The sequence below is a fragment of the Heptranchias perlo genome, chromosome 5 (assembly GCF_035084215.1).
Source record: "Heptranchias perlo isolate sHepPer1 chromosome 5, sHepPer1.hap1, whole genome shotgun sequence".
NCBI lineage: Eukaryota > Metazoa > Chordata > Chondrichthyes > Hexanchiformes > Hexanchidae > Heptranchias > Heptranchias perlo.
The window spans coordinates 124661997-124682275 of NC_090329.1; the positions used below are offsets into that span (position 1 = coordinate 124661997).

At 45.0% G+C, this 20279-nt stretch overlaps 1 protein-coding gene across 1 annotated transcript; it reads left to right on the forward strand.

Moving 5' to 3' along the window:
• The first annotated feature begins 7298 nt into the window (after positions 1-7298).
• On the forward strand, positions 7299-19677 carry LOC137321523 (uncharacterized). The gene is made up of 4 exons (XM_067983920.1): positions 7299-7482; positions 10805-10934; positions 14081-14255; positions 17657-19677. The coding sequence occupies exons 1-4, from the start codon at positions 7339-7341 to the stop codon at positions 17820-17822; spliced, it is 615 nt and encodes a 204-aa protein (XP_067840021.1). The 5' UTR covers positions 7299-7338; the 3' UTR covers positions 17823-19677.
• The last annotated feature ends 602 nt before the right edge of the window (positions 19678-20279 follow it).

Here is a 20279-nt window from a genome sequence, read left to right on the forward strand (position 1 = left end):
AATTTTGGAAGATGACCACCAATGCATCCACTATTTCCAGGGCCACTTCCTTTAGTACTCTGGGATGTAGATTATCAGGCCCTGGGGATTTGTCAGCCTTTAGCCCCATTAATTTCCCGAGCACTATTTTTTTTACTAATACTGATTTCCTTCAGTTCCTCCCTCTCACTAGACCCTTGGTTCCCTAACATTTCCGGCAGATTATTTGTGTCCTCTTTTGTAAAGACAGAACCAAAGTATGTGTTTAATTGTTCTGCCATTTCTTTGTTCTCCATTATAATTTCCCCCATTTCTGACTGTAAGGGACCTACATTTGTCTTCACTAATCTTTTTCTCTAGACATCTTTATAGAAGCTTTTACAGTCAGTTTTTATGTTCCCTGCTACTTTGCTCTCATACTCTTAATGAGCTCTGGGGCCGAGTGGTCCTGGCAGAACCCAAACTGAGCATCGGTGAGCAGGTTATTGGTGAGTAAGTGCCGCTTGATAGCACTGTTGACGACACCTTCCATCACTTTGCTGATGATTGAGAGCAGACTGATGGGGCGGTAATTGGCCGGATTGGATTTGTCCTGCTTTTTGTGGACAGGACATACCTGGGATAATTTCCACATTGTCGGGTAGATGCCAGTGCTGTAGCTGTACTGGAACAGCTTGGCTAGAGGCACAGCTAGTTCTGGAGCACAAGTCTTCAGCACTAGAGCCGGGATGTTGTCGGGGCCCATAGCCTTTGCTGTATCCAGTGCAGTCAGCCGTTTGTTGATATCACGTGGAGTGAATCAAATTGGCTGAAGACTGGCTTCTGTGATGGTGGAGATTATGGGAGGAGGCCTAGATGGATCATCCACTTGGCACTTCTGGCTGAAGATACTTCAGTTCCACCTTTAGTATCAGTTGGTTAGAGGCCTGGGATTATATCGCCTGTCTGAGCAATCAGATGGAAATTGGTGAATGGCACAGAGAGACCTGAGGCCTAAAAGACAAAATAAATCAGATAATGATGGACAATATTATATTTTATAAATAAAAAGAGAGACTTGTGTGCACCTGACCATAAATGATCTGATTTCAGTAAATTCCCAGCTATTTGGTGAATTGAGAAGAACTGGCCCACTGAGGTCACTTTCTGACCTCTGACACACACTGCTCTTCGTTGCTGACAACCAGTTTGGCTTCAAGCTGAAAACAAGATGTAAAGCACCTTGTAAATGTTCCAGGGAATAAAGAGTCAGTGACAATTGCTGGTACATTTCATGCCTCAATTATAATATCTCCCATTAGTAAAATTCAGATATTCGGTTTGTCCAAAGGAACAGGTCCAGATGAGGTCACTTTCCGACTTGTGACAATGTTTTTCTTCATCTCTCATGAGCTCAACATAAAAAGATGTAAATCACCTTGTAAATGTTACTGTGGAGAGGGGCCAAGGGATGACTTGTGACTCTTAATGCAAAGTAATAAAATCAGCTCGATACCTCGCTCAAAAACAGGGTCATTGTAAATGTGGTTGCGATCTGGACCACCCAAAGTTCACAGAAGTGAAGCCGACCTCCAAAGGAGGATCTGGAGCCAAATTCCAAATGTCCATCCCGACATTGACAGGATCTCCATTTCAGAACAATACGTGGAGGTGATTTTTATATTTGTAAATTGTTCAAGTGCTCTTCAGTCACGGAGCTCAATCCTTTTCCCTTATGTGGGTTTGTTCAAAGAAAAGGACATTGTGGAGTGAGGAAAATAATCCGCCAAAAATGCAGCTGACCCCAACATTGAAATATTGATGAGAAGCCCTGATGGGAGTAAGCTGCTGAGGTGCATAGATATTAAAGTGCAGTGTTTAAACAATCAGTGCTGGCTGAAGATTGCAGCAGCAGGCTGGGGTGTAGCAGGTTAGTAAGAAATAGTGAAATAAAACCAGAAAATGCTGAAAGCACTCAGCAGGTCAGGCAGCATCTGTAGAGAGAGAGAAACAGAGTTAATGACCTTTCATCAGAACTGGGAGAAGTTAGAGATTTAACAGTTTTGAGAACAACATCTCCTCCCTTGTCAGCAGGTTTAATGACAATGACAGGGTTGGACCTGAGAGAACGGAGTGCTGCAAGTTCAGAGGCCGATAGATTCGAGTGAGTGAGGGGAGTAGAGAAATTGAGACGGCCGATGTCACGCCGGCAGTACCCAATGAAAAGATCAAGAGAGGGTAAAAGGCCAGAGGGAGGGGTCCAGGTCCAGCATCACGTCGAGCTCGAAATTCATTGAGGTGGGGGCGTAAGGAAATGAAGCTGAGGCCGTTGCTGAGGACTGATCGATCGGGGTCACAGTGGGAAAGGTCAGAGGGGATGGTAAAAACAGGACAAGGCATGAGATTGGAAGGAGGGATGGGGTCGGAAGAAAGTGACAAGAAAGTAGGATCAGGAGGGGTGTTGGCATCAAAGAGTTGTTGAAGATTGTGGTCCTTGAAGTAATGGAGAGAGTTGATGACGGCAGTGCGGTTGATTTTATGTACATGGACTTTCAAAAGGCATTTGATAAGGTACCACATAATAGATTTGTTTACAAAATTGAAGGCCATGGGAATTAAAGGGGCAGTGACAGCATGGATTCGAAATTGACTGAGAGACAGAAAGCTGAGAATAGTGGTGATGGGTCTTTTTTTGACTGGAGGGAAGTATACAGAGGTGTCCCCCAGGGGTCGATATTAGGATCACTGCTCTTTTTGATATATATTAATGACCTGGATTTTGGTATACAGGGCATAATTTCAAAATTTGCAGATGACACAAAACTCGGAAATGTAGTAAACAGTGAAGAGGATAGGAATAGACTTCAGGAGGACAGAGGCAGTCTGGTGAAATGGGCAGACATGTGGCAGATGCAATTACACACTTAGATGTGTGAAGTGATGCATTTTGGTAGGATGAATGAGGAGAGGCAATATTAACTAAATGGTATAATTTTAAAGGGTGTGCAGGAACAGACAGACCTGGGGCTGTCCCTACACAAATCTATGAAGGTGGCAGGACATGTTGAGAATCCTGTTAAAAAAGCATATGGGATCCTTGGCTTTATAAACAGCAGCATAGGGGCCATGAAGAGAGTGGAAGAGGGGGAAGGAAGATTTCCGGACGGGAAACCTGGAAGTTCGAGTTTCCCGGACGCCCAGACGATTTTGTCTTCAGGACATCTTTTTAAATTTTCTCAGCGCATTTCCCGCTAAACAGGCCGCCAGATTGATAGGCTGGCTGCTTATTGGGACGGGAAGGAAGTTGGGGAGCAGATGCCAAATAAGTGGGGTATCAGAATGGGGGTCGGTCATCGGTGATGGGCGGGGGGGTCGGACATCGTGGGGGTTGTCAGAAATCGTCGGGGTTCGGTCATCACAGCGGGGGGGTCGGAGATCGTAGGGTGGGGGTCAGAGATTACGGATGGGATCAATAGTGGGTGGTTGTCGTAGATCATGTGAATTGTTGGACATGGTGGGGGTTTGGCCTATCATGGCGGTGGGGGGGTTCAGAGATCATGGCGGTGGTTGGATATCATCGGGTGGGTGTTCGGACACAGTGGAGGGGGTGGGGTCGACCGATTGTGGGGTGGTAGGTTCAGAGATCATGGGAGTTTGGTATCATCGGGGGGTTTTGGACATGGTGGGGGCGGGGGTGTGGGCCGGCCGGTTGTAGGATGAGGTTTGGAGACCGTGGTGGGGGTCAGAGATCGTCGGAGGCGGGTGTTTGAACATGGAGTGGGGGTTCGGCCGATCGGTTGTGTGAGATCATGGCAGGTAAGTGAGGGCCTTCTCGCCTCCTCTCATGTGTCGTGAATCAGAAGGCCCGGGAATCCCAGCCTCCAGGAGTTAAAAATAAAAAACCTATTAAAATGGAGGCCCACACCCTCCTTAAAAGATTTTACTGATCGACCCGCCTCCTGAGAGTGAGTTAGTCGCCCACCCTCTGACCGGCCTCTGTTAAAACCGGAAGTGGGCGGGTTGGAGCGAGTTGGGGTCGGGGTTTACATTTTTACAATTTTTACCTTCTCATCCGCCCCCAGGTGGGGTTAAAATTACCCCCATAGATTACAAAAGCAAGGAAGTTATGCTCAACCTTTATAATTCACTGGTTAGGCCCCAGCTGGAATATCCTGTCTGATTCTGGGCACCACACTTTAGGAAGGATGTCAAGGTCTTAGAGAGGATGCTGAGGAGATTTACTAGATTGGTACCTGTGACGAGTGACTTCAGTTATGTGGAGAGGCTGGAGAGGCTGGGGTTGTTCTCCTTAGAGCAGAGAAGGTTAAGGGGAGATTTGATAGAGGTGTTCAAAATCATGACGGGTTTTGAAAGAGTAAATAAGGAGAAACTGTTTCCAGTGGTAGAAGTATCGGTAACCAGAGGACTCAGAGGAAAGGGTAGGGAAGGGAACTAATTGGATAGCTCGTTCAAAGAGCTGGCAGAGGTACGATGGGCCGAATGGCCTCCTTCTGTGCTGTAGCATTCTATGATTCTGAGATTGACACCTGAAAGGAAGTGAAAAAGTGTTTTGTTAAAGTGCCGGATGTGGCGAAGGATGAAATGGAACTGCGGTCCAGGACAGCTCTGAAATAGAGTGAGTCTCTATTCCTTCATCTAACATCTAACCCTCCACAATACACTCTGGTTAGGGGGAGTACAAACTCGGGATTTCCCCATGTGGCTACCTATCACCACCTTGATGGTTCACACAATCATCAACTGCAAGCCTTCGCCTAATTTACTCAATCTTCTTCAGGTAAAATTGCGCTCAATGCCGGCAACAGGCAGAGCAACTGGAGGGGCATCTCCAACCTAAATCACCTCATGCCCTTACATTTATCTTTATGTTGTGTGGGGGGAGAGGGGTTCTGGTTTTCAATGGTTGGGGAATGATTGTAAATTGATTCTTCCATTCTGCCCAATGTGGACTTTGTGGTGATCTGTCTCCACACCTCTCCCCATTGTCTGGTGGCCGAGGTCTGGTTCCCTGTCCCACTTTAAACTTTCTTTGTTGCCATGGAGTTCAATAAGGAGATGGAACTGTGTTTGTGGGATGGAGGGAATTCTTTACTGTGTCGGGGGTGGTGGTGTGTGTCAGCTTCACCTCTGACTTCTGAGTGGTTCGAATCGCTCCCACTCCCTGGGTTCTCGACCTTGGTCTTATTTGGGGATTGTGACAAAGTGCAGCAGACAACTGGTTTTGGTGCAAGAAACTTTGACCTTTATTCAAGAGAGAAAATACAACACAACAATCTTAACACTCTAATAAAATGGGGAACACTTCGATACACACGAGGGAAATTACAGTCGAAAGATACCTCACCCCTCCCAATCCCACTAACTAGCTAAGTTGGACTCTCAAGGACCAGAGATAATGCTCCCCAAATGAATCCTTGACAGTAATTCACCCAGAGGTAAGTCAGAAATAGATTGTGGAGTGGAAACTTTGCGGATCTTCGGTTTTCTCCCGAGTTGGTTTTCTTTGGTCGCGGTGGCCCAATATTACCCGGTTGGTTGGTGGTAATATTCGGTTGGTTGTTTCGAAAGGCCCTTGTTGCCGTGAGGTGTCCGATAGTCACTGGGGCTGTTGCTCTGATTTCTTCTTGTGTGTCGGCCTGCTTCTAGAGCTGCTGACCTTCTCTCTGTTGCCCCCTCGCCTTGTTGTTCGCTGGAAGCTGCTCTTCCTTCCAGAGACAGGCAGAACAAGACAAGCAGCTCACAAGCGCCAGCAAGAATCAGAGAAAGAGAGAGAGTTATCGAGTTTCTACTTCTATATCCCTCTCTTCCAATGGTTTTCGTCACTTTAAAATAAAAACTTCATGTCTGTTTAAACTGTTCTTACAAAGTCCTTAAGAATCTTTGATGGCTTTTTGATGGTCGCTCATCATGTTGCAATTGCTTCTCGCGATGGGTCATTGTTAATAACGATTTTTAGAACTTGTCACACAAGGCTTCCTTTTGTATCCAACGTCCTAGGTGTTGATCGGTTTTGCTTTAAAACAAAGACATTGCCGAACCAAGTCAGGAGCAGTTGCCTCTTTCAATGGCCGACTGCCTTTCGAATTAGTGCTGAATGTTGACCACCTGATGTAGGCTTTGCATTAAAACAGAGACATGTCTGAAGCAGTAATTCTCCCGCATTCCACTGTGTGTTGTGGTGGATTCGTCTGGTGACCTCTCACCTATCCTTCCATCTTAGGATTACAGTCAAGGTCCAAAGTTTTTCCATACTCAGGGAAAAGGTGACTTTCTTTCGGGTTTTTCTCCGAGTTTTGGGGGATCTGTGAATTTTGAGAATCTTACAACAATAAGAGTAGCTGTAAGACCTTCCTCAGAACTGAAAACTGAAAGATATCCCAGCCTCTCAGCTTTCAGTCTTATACCTGAATCATTAACCCCGCCCGTCTTACACCCCGCCCGTTTTACACCCTGCCTGTTTTATATCTTACCCAATTTATACCCGGCCCGTTTTTCTTTTCTATTCAATTTAACATCTCATCCATCTTTCACATGAAATGTTAAACCAAGGCCCTTTCAGTTTGATGTAAAAGATCCAACAGCACTATTTGAAGAAGAGCAGTAGAGTTCTCCCAGTGTTCTGGCCAATATTTATCCCTCAACCAACACCTAAAATAGATGATCTGGTCATTATCTCATTGCTGTATATGGGAGCTTGCTGTGTGCAAATTGGCTGCTGTGTCTCCTACGTTGCAACAGTGATTACACTTCAAAAGTACTTCATAGGCTGTAATGCACTTTAGGACGTCCTGAGGTTGTGAAAGGCGCTATATAAATGCAGGTTCTTTCTTTCTTTCGATTGACTCCAATGGAAAAATAAATCGAGCAGAGTGTAAAACGGGTGATGATTCACAATCGTCCAACACGGATATCTCCCTCGAGGAATGGGCCTGATAATGGAATCTGCCTTTTACAGAGAACAAGGAGAGAGTTTTGGGAGAGGCTGAATTGTAACACACAGAACAAGCCACTCCTGACACTTCATCAATGTTATTACTGTATTATTGGGGAGTTTTCCAGCCTTACAGTGTGTGAGCTGGTATCATTTAAAAAATGGGAGCTGCCCCGGGTGTTCAGACTTCCCTGGATCCGGCACTTAGAGAGTTAATGATTTCTAAATCCATCACAAGGTTGGAACAAAGCAACATTTCCATAATATATCACCTGCTTTTCTCTCCAGCATCTAATGTTCCTGCCTGCAGATAGTTGTATTCAAAATCATCTTTATAAAACAGTATAAAAAGATCTGAACTCGCTGCTCAAACACCAGATCCACCTGAAGGGCCTGAGAGTCAATCAGTGCGTTCAACAGTGATCAGAATGGACACCAAGATGCTGAGACTCTGCTTAACTCTGTCTGTCCTACTCGGGCTTCAAATTACAGGAACAGGAGCAGATCAAGAGGTGATCGATTTCTGCCATGAAGTTTACTGCCTTGAGCCCCTGTCGTTCACCTCACACGGAGTAAGTATAGTTAGGAGTCCACTGTTTGCTGTCATGTTTGTGCCAGTTCATTTTACTTTTCATTACATTCTCTATGGTTTTAATCGAAAATCTAACGTGAAGGACCGAGGCTAATAGTGCAGGACGCAACTAAGGGTTTTATTTTTATTCGTTCATGGGATGTGGGCGTCGCTGGCAAGGCCAGCATTTATTGCCCATCCCTAATTGCCCTTGAGAAGGTAGTGATGAGCCGCCTTCTTGAACCGCTGCAGTCCGTGTGGTGAAGGTTCTCCCACAGTGCTGTTCGGAAGGGAATTCCAGGATTTTGACCCAGCGACGATGAAGGAACGACGATATATTTCCAAGTCGGGATGGTGTGTGACTTGGAGGGGAACATGCAGGTGGTGTTGTTCCCATGTACCTGCTGCTCTTGTCCTTCTAGGTGGTAGAGGTCGTGGGTTTGGGAGGTGCTGTCGAAGAAGCCTTGGCGAGTTGCTGCAGTGCATCCTGTGGATGGTACACACAACAGGCACAGTGCGCCGGTGGTGAAGGGAGTGAATGTTTAGGGTGGTGGATGGGGTGCCAATCAAGTGGGCTGCTTTGTCCTGGATGATGTCGAGTTTCTTGAGTGTTGTTGGAGCTGCACTCATCCAGGCAAGTGGAGAGTATTCCATCACACTCCTGACTTACGTAAGAACATAAGAAATAGGAGCAGGAGTAGGCCAATCGGCCTCTCCAGCCTGCTCCGCCATTCAATAAGATCATGGCTGATCTGATCCTAACCTCAAATCTAAATTCATGTCCAATTTCCTGCCCGCTCCCCGTAACCCCTAATTCCCTTTACTTCTAGGAAACTGTCGATTTCTGTTTTAAATTTATTTAATGATGTGGCTTCCACAGCTTCCTGGGGCAGCAAATTCCACAGACCTACTACCCTCTGAGTGAAGAAGTTTCTCCTCATCTCGGTTTTGAAAGAGCAGCCCCTTATTTTAAGATTATCCCCCCGAGTTCTAGTTTCACCCATCCTTGGGAACATCCTTACCGCATCCACCCGATCAAGCCCCTTCACAATCTTATATGTTTCAATAAGATCGCCTCTCATTCTTCTGAACTCCAATGGGTAGAGTCCCAATCTACTCAACCTCTCCTCATATGTCCAACCCCTCACCCCGGGATTAACCGAGTGAACCTTCTTTGTACTGCCTCGCGAGCAAGTATGTCTTTTCTTAAGTATGGACACCAAAACTGTGTGCAGTATTCCAGGTGCCGTCTCACCAATACCTTATATAACTGCAGCAATACCTCTCTGTTTTTATATTCTATCCCCCTAGCAATAAAAACCAACATTCCATTGGCCTTCTTGATCACCTGCTGCACCTGCGTACGAACTTTTTGATTTTCTTGCACTAGGACCCCCAGATCCCTTTGTACTGCAGTACTTTCCAGTTGCTCGCCATTAAGATAATAACTTGCTCTCTGATTTTTCCTGCCAAAGTGCATAACCTCACATTTTCCAATATTGTATTGCATCTGCCAAATCTCCGCCCACTCACCCAGCCTGTCTATATCCCCCTGTAGGTTTTTTATGTCCTCCTCACTCTCTACTTTCCCTCCCATCTTTGTATCATCTGCAAACTTTGATATGTTACACTCGGTCCCCTCCTCCAAATCGTTAATATAGATTGTAAAGAGTTGGGGACCCAGCACCGACCCCTGCGGAACACCATTGGCTACTGGTTGCCAGTCCAAGAATGAACCATTCATCCCAACTCTCTGCTTCCTGTTAGATAACCAATCCTCCACCCATGCCAGAATATTACCCCCAATCCAGTGATTCTTTATCTTGAGCAATAATCTTTTATGTGGCACCTTGTCGAATGCCTTCTGGAAGTCTAAATACACTACGTCCACTGGTTCCCCTTTATCCACCCTGTACGTTATGTCCTCAAAGAACTCAAGCAAATTTGTCAGACATGACTTCCCCTTAGTAAAGCCATGCTGACTTTGTCCTATTAAATTATGTTTATCCAAATGTTCTGCTACTGTCTCCTTAATAATAGACTCCAAAATTTTACCCATCACAGATGTTAGGCTAACTGGTCTATAATTTCCAGCCTTCTGCCTACTACCCTTTTTAAATAAGGGTGTTACATTAGCAGTTTTCCAATCTGCCGGGACCTTTGCCGAGTCCAGAGAATTTTGGAAAATTATTACCAAAGCATCCACAATCCCAACTGCCACTTCCCTCAAGACCCTCGGATGTAAGCCATCAGGTCCAGGGGATTTATCCGCCTTGAGTCCCATTCATTTACTGAGTACCAATTCCTTAGTGATTTTAATTGTATTTAGCTCGTCCCCCGCCAGAGCCCCCTGTTTGTCCAGTGTTGGGTTATTCTTCGTGTTCTCTACCGTAAAGACTGAAACAAAATATTTGTTCAGCATTTTTGCCATCTCCATGTTTCCCACCATTAATTTCCCGGTCTCATCCTCTAAGGGACCTACGTTTGCCTTAGCCACCCTTTTTCTTTTTATATAACTGTAGAAACTCTTGCTATCTGTTTTTATATTTTTTGCTAATTTATTTTCATAATCTATCTTCCCTTTCTTAATCTATCTTCCCTTTCTCAATCAATCCTTTAGTTACTTTTTGCTGTCTTTTGAAGACTTCCCAATCTTCTATCCTCCCACGAAGTGTGGCTACCTTATATGTCCTTGTTTTTAGTCAGATACTATCCTTAATTTCTTTACTTAGCCACGGATGGCTGTCATTTCTCTTACACCCTTTAACACACTTGTGCCTTGTAGATGGTGGAAAGGCTTTGGGGAGTCAGGAGGTGAATCACTCGCCGCAGAATACCCAGCCTCTGACCTGCTCTTGCAGCCACAGTTTTAATATGGCTGGTCCAGTTAAGTTTCTGGTCAATGGTGACCCCCAGGATGTTGATGATGGGGGATTCGGCGATGGCAATGCCGTTGAATGTCAAGGGGAGGTGATTAGACTCTCTTCTGTTGGAGATGGTCATTGCCTGGCACTTGTCTGGTGCGAATGTTAGTTGCCACTTATGAGCCCAAGCCTGGATGTTGTCCAGATCTTGCTGCATGCAGGCTTGGACTGCTTCATTATTTGAGGGTAAATGAATAAAAGAGAAAACAAGGTGAATCATGAAGTGCTGATGCTCAGACTCCCATCAAAAACTCCGAACTCTTTTTAAAGCCCAGTCCATCCAGGACATGAATACTGCTCCCAGACCTCGGTACCGAGGACAGTCCCCTCAACACAGGTTTTTTTTCAGTAACTGTACAGTGATGCCATGAGCTAATATTTTTTTACTTGTTCTCTTAGACTTACGAAGAGAATGAATTTCCAACCCTGCAATGGGTTGTAACAGAAGTTAGTGGAATGGATATGAAGAATGCAGTAATTACTGGCATGGACAAACTTTTGAAATATTCATATTTTTCCAATGCTGCAGGTATATCAGATCTTCATCAGTGTAACAAGACGGAATGTAAAGCAAACTTTCACTGTTTGACCTGTCTTATTTGAAACTACCTGTATAGAGAGATACATGGGTCCCACAATTCCACAGTTGGCCATCCTGGAGCTTGTTCTGGGATTGTGCCCACTGATGTCCTCCAGCACACCCCCTGCCAGAGTTTGTGGGGTCACTGGGAGGGTTCCACGTTTAGGGTGCTACTTTGGCAGCGACCTGCCCCGTGCACCATGAATCTGGTGTGGTCGCCACCTGAAGGGAGGGTGAAATGTCAAGGCCCCTCCAAACCCCAGTTATGGGTCTAATTGGCCCCTGAGTGTGGAGGCTGATCCAGGAGATAAGTTTCTCAAAATTAAGTTGTCCTCTCCAGAGTCCATACACCTTGCCAGGCTTAGATCCCACCAGTGGAGCCCACATGTGCCCCTGTGGAGCCCAATACACATCATCTTTCTCGGTGTGCCTGGTGCCATTGAAACACTGGGCCCCATGGAAGGAACTCCTGGCTTGGGGAGTCCACACTCTGGCCCCTACATCAGCCCACCATTCACCCTGTAAGAGGCAGAAAGAAGCTCTTTCCCTAACAACGCATTGTGGAAACTGGCAGGAATGATGGACAACCAATGTAACCAGGTCTTCCCCTTTTTATCAGGGTTTCCATTGGTCTCCTGCTCAAGTTACCATGGAGACCGTAGAACCATCCTGGAATTTCTGGGCCATTTTTGGTATCACACAACATTTCCAGAGTTTGTTTTTTGAGTTGCCCCAGACTCAGGATAAAAATCGACAGTTTACAGTTTTTTTTATATATAAGACAAAATGGTAAAAATTTAGTAAACAACTGAATCCAAACAAAAATCGATGTGTTTTAATTCACAGAGATAAGAAACAAAATTATAGAATGGTCATTGATTAAAACAGAAATTCATGACCTAATATCTGTAAGTGAAGCAGGGCTACAGCCGGGTCAGCATTGGTGATTCAATAATCCTGGGTATAATACTTTCAGGAGGGACGGAATAAAGGGAGGAGGAGCAGCAGTATTAATTGGAAACAATATCAGAGAGCACTAGGATTTAAATAGAGAAGTGGGACAAACAAATTTCCTTTTCATTCAGCTGAGGAATAGGAAGGGATCAGTGACATTACTGGGGGTCTGTTACAGACTGACAAACAGTGGAAAGAAATTGAGGGTAAAATTTGGAGACAAATTAGAGAATCATGTCTAAATAAAAATGGAATAATTGTGGGAGAATTTAATTAGAATTATCGATTCATACAGCACAGTAGGAGGCCATTCAGCCCATCGTGCCTGTGCCGGCTCTTTGAAAGAGCTATCCAATTAGTCATCAATTATCAAAAAATAGACTGGGACAGGGAAAATGTTTGTGGTGAGAAGGGGAGGTGGTGCTGCAGTGTGTTCAGGACTGTTTTCAGTATGTTGCTTCATTCTACCTGAGAGAGGAGGAACGACTGGACCTGGTTCTGGGTAATGAAATGGAGCAAATAGGTGAACTAACAGTATGGAACATTGGGAAACAGTGACGACTATTTGGGTTCGGTGTAAGAATAGAAAAGCAAAAAGAAAAGGAAAAAGCCAAATTATAACAGTGTAAAATGGGACCTTTTCCAGTTTAAATAGAAGGAACATGGGCAAATAGAACCATAGATCAGCAATGGAACATATTTGAAGAGGATTTGGAAGGGGTACAAATCGGCATCGGCCCGAATTAAATACCGTCGAGCTGCATGAGCGAAATGGACAAACTCGGCCATTTCTACCTGAATTTCACATTTGGGGTTCTACAACCCTTAAGACCCCAATTTGCATATTTAAGGAACTGCATGCCTGTTTCAGGTGGGTGCCCTGGCAGAATAATAATCGTCCGAGAAAGGTTGGCATCTGTTGCACTTCCAGCGCAGTTTAGGCACGACAGATCACAACATGAAACTCAGGGGTCGAACGCTGATTTTATGCTGGAAAAACAGGCAGTATTGAGTTAAATTTCTCCCCATGATGGTAGACCAATCACTGGGACCTGATGGTTTATACCTGAGGAAAGCTGGAGAAGAAATATCAGAGGCTCTAACTATGGTTAAATTGTGCCAGAGAACTGGGGTGTGACAAATGGGAAAAGTATCCTCAGAACAGGTGACAGAGATAAGTGAGGAACATCTCGCCCACTAGAACTCACTTCAGTTATTGATCAATACCTGGCACCTGAAAATCCAGGGTTGGGGAAGGGCAGGAATGGTGAGTTTTGAGCGGTATCCTGATCAACCGGGTTTACAGCTCCTGTAAGAAGCTTCATAAATTCTAATTGGGGGGTGGGGAGGTGGGTCCTCCGTGCCCCCGCCCACCCACTCTCCGCCCCACTCTCCCCCCATTCTACCCCACTCTCCCCCCCCATTCTCCCCCAACATACCCCCTGTTTATGCAGTAAACCTTGGAGGTGAGACTGTGGAGATTCCCCGACGAACTGGGAATTGCACTCAGTACCCAACCTGAGAACTGGACCATAGGACGGTCTCAAGATTGGGGACCCGATCCCAGAGTGTCGATCTTCTTTACGGTGATGCCCTTTTGCTCCCTGTGGAGAATTGAAAGAAATTTGCTTATCTTTTCTCTTCGGCCCTTCCCATATAAGATGCCGCTCCACCTGTCACCAACACAGCAGAGCGAGTGCCCTCTGTTGCACCTCTACAGACACGGGCTGCCCACCCACACTGTGGAAATGACCCCGGCCCTGTCATTTCAGATGAGGGTCAACCCCAAAGGTATTTCCGGAGGTGGAGCAGGGCCTCCAGAATTTCAGGGTCCCAGAGTCTAGAATACAGGATGGAATTACTCAGTATTTGGAGAATCCGGATTTAATCAGAGCGAATCAACACAGATTTCTAAACGGCAGGTCACACCTGACCAAACTGATAGAATTCTTTGACGATATAATCGAGACGAGGGATGAAGGAAATGCAGTGGATGTGGTTCATACAGATTTGAAAAAGCTTTTAATAAGGTCCACCCCAGTGCCGTTCCCCCTGCTCCCACCTGTAACTTCTGATTCACTCTGAGCAACTCCACGGTGATCTGCTAGTAAAATGCTGTAACTGTTTTTCTTTGTCTGCAGCTACAATTGTTCCTGTCAGTGCACCTTGGGTGATTCAAGGACACTTGGTAGATGGGACAGTGCAGCAGAAATTCAATGTGTCCCTTAATTTACCTCCTTTGATCATCAGTCCACCCGAACCAACTGATCCAACAGTTAAAATTATAAAGGAATCTTCTCTTCATTATTTTATCAGGTGAGCTTAGTTGGTAGTTTGTTGTGATTGATATTTCTCAACAACGGCTGCCATGGTAACACCACTCAGCCTGTAGTTAGACTGTGATTAACGGGCTGGTCCAGTCAGGTGGGGACGTTGGCCAATATTGATCATGTAATGAGGTATTTCATGTCTCACATCCTTCAGTTCCTTCTTCTGAGGACACGGCTGGACCTCCACACTCACATTACTCAGGTTCATCTGGAGCACTGGACATGGCGGACCCACAATTCCTCGGGACACGATCCCAGGATGTGAAATCTATACCTTGTAACTAAAGTAGTTGGGCTTTTCTCTGCTGGATTGTCCCATTAGTATTAGACTCCTCTATTGTAACAATAATGGGGCCGGCTCCTGTATTTCAGATATTCTCACACGCACCACATTCTGTATTTTTGGGAAACACTTTCACTTTCTTTGATCAATTCCGCACCCAAAATCTAACATCATTTCATTGAGATGTTAGATGTTCCATTCTACTGTAGTGATCTTAAATGTCCCTTTATCTGCTCTCTTCTGATCAGAGTCATGAATTACACGGTTCCAGTGTTACCGCCCACCCTCCAGTGCCCTGTGGAGGGGATATTTTCCACATATGTGTCTGGGCGATGAACGTCAGTGTGATTTACTGATCAGAGAGAGACTCAGAGCTGGGCCCAGTCATTTCCTCACTCCACATTCACCAACTCACACTGTCAATGAGGGTCACTACACAGCATGAACCCCAATGTAGACAGTGTCCTCCTCTCTGTCAGTGCACCTTTTGTTAGCAGCTGTAGTATTATTTTATCATCTGTGGAGATTCCAGGACTGGGTGTTCCCACCGAGGAGTGGTGATCGGAGGGATCGCAGGTTGGGAGATCACGGCCCTTGGGGTCTGATTTTCAGTCTGTTTAAATTGTTAACAGAAAATCAGGGGTTTTGGGCCTGTGATTGACTAACTGCTCCCTGTGAGCATCGATCCAGGAACCCCCCAATCAGGGAATTAGCCCTCATATCCAGAAAGCTCAGAGAAAGTGGGATTATTTCCTCTAAATGTACAGAATGTGGTGCAGGAGGAGTTTCTGAGATAGAAATGAAGGCTGGATGTGGTCACTCTTTATATGGGTTGGCAGTATGTGGTAGAGTTGTTGTATGAAGACTACTTACTCCAGATTATAATTAATAAAACAATCACAACAGCTCTCACAGGGCAGCTAGCTGCCCTTGAAGTTGCATCTTAGATTTTACCTAAATAAATAACTGGGTGCAGAATAACCCCACACAGCGATCAGGCAATGGCGGGCCTGGGGCAGGATGTCCTCCAGCTAAGGGAGACCTTAATTGGAGGAGAGACCTCCCAGCAATAAAGAGAACTGTCAGAGCACCATGGTTGGAGATGACACAGTGCATCAATGCAGTCTCACTTGAGGCCCCAACCTGGGAGTTGGTGAGAAAGAAAATCTTTGATTTCTGTGAATGTAAGTGTGTGAACTAGTGACATCACTTTCAGAGATTATCTTTCCAAGCTTCTTTATTGCTCCTCACTTGGAGCAGCATCACAGAGGGGGAACGCAGGGCACTTTACCAACTGCTGATCCCAGACATGCTCATTCTCATCTGTTTCTCTGGGCCATGTTACCAAACCACTGTGCCGTCCATGTTGTTTATTAATGGGTTAAATATGAAGCACCAGGGATGTGACACCAGTACAAGGGTCTCACAGCTCCATGTTCGCACACTCACATCAGGTGGCTGTTGTCCTGGTAACATTGGTAGAACTGATCATGTCTCACAATGAAGGGTGGATAAAGGGGAACCAGTGGACATAGTGTATTTAGACTTCCAGAAGGCATTCAACAAGGTGCCACATAAAAGATTATTGCTCAAGATAAAGAATCACTGGATTGGGGGTAATATTCTGGCATGGGTGGAGGACTGGTTATCTAACAGGAAGCAGAGAGTTGGGATAAATGGTTCATTCTCGGACTGGCAACCAGTAGCCATTGGTGTTCCTCAGGGGTCGGTGCTGGGTCCCCAACTCTTTTCAATCTATATTAACGATTTGGAGGAGGGGACCGAGTGTAACATATCAAAGTTTGCAGATGATACAAAGATGGGAGGGAAAGTGGAGAGTGAGGAGGACATAAAAAACCTACAGGGAATTATAGACAGGCTGGGTGAGTGGGCGGAGATTTGGCAGATGCAATACAATATTGGAAAATGTGAGGATGTGCACTTTGGCAGGAAAAATGAGTGAGCAAGTTATTATCTTAATGGCGAGAAACTGGAAAGTACTGCAGTACAAAGGGATCTGGGGGTCCTAGTGCAAGAAATTCAAAAAGTTAGTATGCAGGTGCAGCAGGTGATCAAGAAGGCCAATGGAATGTTGGCTTTTATTGCTAGGGGGATAGAATATAAAAACAGGGAGGTATTGCTGCAGTTATATAAGGTATTGGTGAGACGGCACCTGGAATACTGCATACAGTTTTGGTGTCCATACTTAAGAAGAGACATACTTGCTCTCGAGGCAGTACAAAGAAGGTTCACTCGGTTAATCCCGGGGATGAGGGGATGGACATATGAGGATAGGTTGAGTAGATTGGGACTCTACTCATTGGAGTTCAGAAGAATGAGAGGCGATCTTATTGAAACATATAAGATTGTGAAGGGGCTTGATCGGGTGGATGCGGTAAGGATGTTCCCAAGGATGGGTGAAACTCGAACTAGGGGGCATAATCTTAGAATAAGGGGCTGCTCTTTCAAAACCGAGTTGAGGAGAAACTTCTTCACTCAGAGGGTCGTCGGTCTGTGGAATTTGCTGCCCCAGGAAGCTGTGGAAGCTACATCATTAAATAAATTTAAAACAGAAATCGACAGTTTCCGAGAAGTAAAGGGAATTAGGGGTTACAGGGAGCGGGCAGGAAATTGGACATGAATTTAGATTTGAGGTTAGGATCAGATCAGCCATGATCTTATTGAATGGCGGAGCAGGCTCGAGAGGCCGATTGGCCTACTCCTGCTCCTATTTCTTATGTTCTTATGTTCTTATTTCTTGCATTGGTCCTTTTCATATCTGCTGGGATTAGAAGGCCACAAATAACAGAGGGCAGCACTAGGCGACAGAAGGGTGGTCTCCAAACCTATGACCCTTGACTCCTTATAAGGAGATAGCCATCAGGATTACGGGATTGGGGCAACAGAGGGACTGGGGGATGGTGAATTCAGAGGCCTCCAAATGGCGAACATTCCTAGTTTTAAATTCCCAGGGGGTAATTCTGTGATCCCATTTACCAAGGCCGGTGGGAGTGATGAGACCATCTTTCTGTCAACCTGCTTGGTTTTCATACAGGCTTTGATTGGAGAAATTAAAAGTCTTTTCATTCCTAATTATTTTGCAGGACTTTCCATGACAAGACTGACGTCCAAAACTATGGCTCACTGGTCAAGGAATTCATGAAGGACTTGGAAGATGGTCAACGATCCTTTTATAAGAGTTTCTTTTTTATTGCTTGGTATAAGAGACATGGGCTAATGCAAATAGTCTTTCTGAAGAAGGAACAGTAGAATGTTTCTGAAAGGTTCTATTACCTTTACAGATATCAAACAGTGAGATGTGCTTAACTCTATCCTTAATCTTCAGGTGGGCCTCCTACCAACTACACATTGGATTTAACCCTGTGCATGAGACAGTATTGGGATTTTGATCGATTCTCCCCATGTCCCATCCCAAGAGCCCTGTGCATGGTGACCCTGTTTATAAATACTGCCCTTTCCTGGCAGTTGGCAGGTTTTCTCTCCCACCCACACTGCTGCACTGAAGACAAGGCTCGAGTTTTTCTTTCAAAAAATATACTTTATTCATAAAACTTGCAAAAATACATACAATACAGTTGTCATATCATATTTCAAATGTACACAATACAGATTATACAATTTGCAAGATACATAAAGTACAATTCAAATATGATTCCAACAATACAGTTACACATCGTACATAATTACAGTTCATGACACTCTCGGGTGCCTCATTGCATTACAATCAATACAGCTCGTTGATTACAGATTCATTACAGATACATTACATTTCATGACATAAATTTGTATTTTACATTCTGGGGCCGAGTGGGTTTTCCCTGATTGTAGCCCTTCGGTACACAATGGCGGGAAGGCCCTAAACGGTTGCTTTCCCCACAGAGCCTTTGTGGCGGCTGCACCCAGCTTCAGTGTGTCCCTCAGCACGTAGTCCTGGACCTTGGAATGTGCCAATCGGCAACACTCGGTCGAGGACTTGCACTGGAAGACCAGCAAGTTTCGGGCTCTCGTCTTCTATCCGACACTACCTGGTTATCACACTTTTTATAGTGGGCCTATCTTTGGGTAAGAGGGATTAATCTCCGCATTAATTTCCCTTTTCTGTAATCGTAATTTAAATGAATCGTGCACAGACTGAGATTGAGATGGATCTGGTGGCAGATCTCGTTCCAGGATGTTCTATCTTCACACAGCGATGGGTTATGTTTCTGTTTATCCCAGTCATGCTGATCAGAACATTTAAAGGTGATGTGAAAAGAGCCAATAGAAAATGGAAAGTGTTTCAGAGCACAGAGTATTGAAGTTGTTCCATGTGGAATCATGGAGTGGTCAGATGTGGGATCGTACCTGGGGTCTCTCACTCTGTGAGTTGCTGACCACAGGCAGAGACCAGGTGCTTCCACAGAGCAAGCTGTCACCAGGCCCCTCTCACACTCCTTTTGATGCCCAGCAAAAGTATGTCTTTCCTGGGGCAGATTGTCCACTCAGCCTCAAATATTCAGCAACTAACAACATAATTCATTCAGTTAAATGGTTTAGACAACATGATGTGCATTTTATCTGCAAGAGTTAGTTCAACACTGAACAATTAAGAGAATATTTGAACTGTAAAAGCACAGTGTGTTTAATATTTGTAAAATGTTGAGGCTTTCATTACATCATCTTGAAGAATTTCCTCCTGTGTTTAAATTGTTCTGTCTCCTGTACTCTGAAATATTGATGGGAATTGACTGTATAACAGACAGTGTCGACTGGACGCTGTGAACTGTAGGAAGAGCAATACACTCACTGGAGAAACCTGCTAATGGGGACCCCCAGTTTGGCCATAGTCAGATCAGCGCAAATCCAGAAACGGATGATAGTATAAATTTCAGATTCAGATCTCCTCACACCTATACTGGGTGCTCACACTTGGAATATACACGGACTGAATCTGTGATTGAGAAAATGATCTATTCAGATATTGCTCCTGTTAACAGGCGGCCCATTCACAGGCTTCTCTTGTGGTGTAAATAATTCATTGTCTTCTAGCCTTTGTTTGTCTTTTGTTTTTCAAACTGCTGGGAACGTATTGTCACTGTGAAATAAAGAGGGTGATGCATCACAACACTTGGTCTCATGTTAGATTCTTACTCAGAAATAAAACTGGTCACTGATCACATGACTATACCTATACTGGGTAGGACATTTAGGACTGAGATGAGGTGAAATTTCTTCACTCAGAGGGAGGTGAACCTGTGGAATTCTCTACCATAGAAGGCTGAGGAGGCCAAGTCACTGAATGTATTTAAGAAGGAGATGGATAGATTTCTAGACACAGAAGGCATCCAGGGATATGGGGAGAGAGCGGGAATATGGTATTGAGATTGGGGATCAGCCATGATCACATTGAATGGTGGAGCAGGCTCGAAGGGCCGAATGGCCTACTCCTGCTCCTATGTTCTATGTTTCTATGTTTCATATTAGATAAACTTTTCAGATTTCAGTGCAATGATTCAATCAGAATATTGAAGTGTAAAAATAAAGAGTGAGAAAGAACGAACAGACAGAGGGGTGAAAATGAGTCTGGTCCTGGTTTCAGGCCCAGAATCGGGGCTGCGCAGACAGCACCCACCCTAACCGGGAGGCCCAAAGCCAGTTCAACATTGGGCCTCGGGACTCTGCAATAATTTGGGTCAATTGCCGGCGTCTGCCGTGGCTCCAGAAGCA

What these genes read in the sequence shown, in the direction of transcription:
- LOC137321523 (XM_067983920.1), top strand. Translation starts at nt 7,339, where the DNA reads ATGGACACCAAGATGCTGAGACTCTGCTTAACTCTGTCTGTCCTACTC. An exon ending in ATATTTTTCCAATGCTGCAG is followed by an intron (nt 10,935 to 14,080) that starts GTATATCAGATC and finishes CTTTGTCTGCAG; the next exon opens with CTACAATTGTTCCTGTCAGT. An exon ending in TCTCTTCATTATTTTATCAG is followed by an intron (nt 14,256 to 17,656) that starts GTGAGCTTAGTT and finishes ATTATTTTGCAG; the next exon opens with GACTTTCCATGACAAGACTG.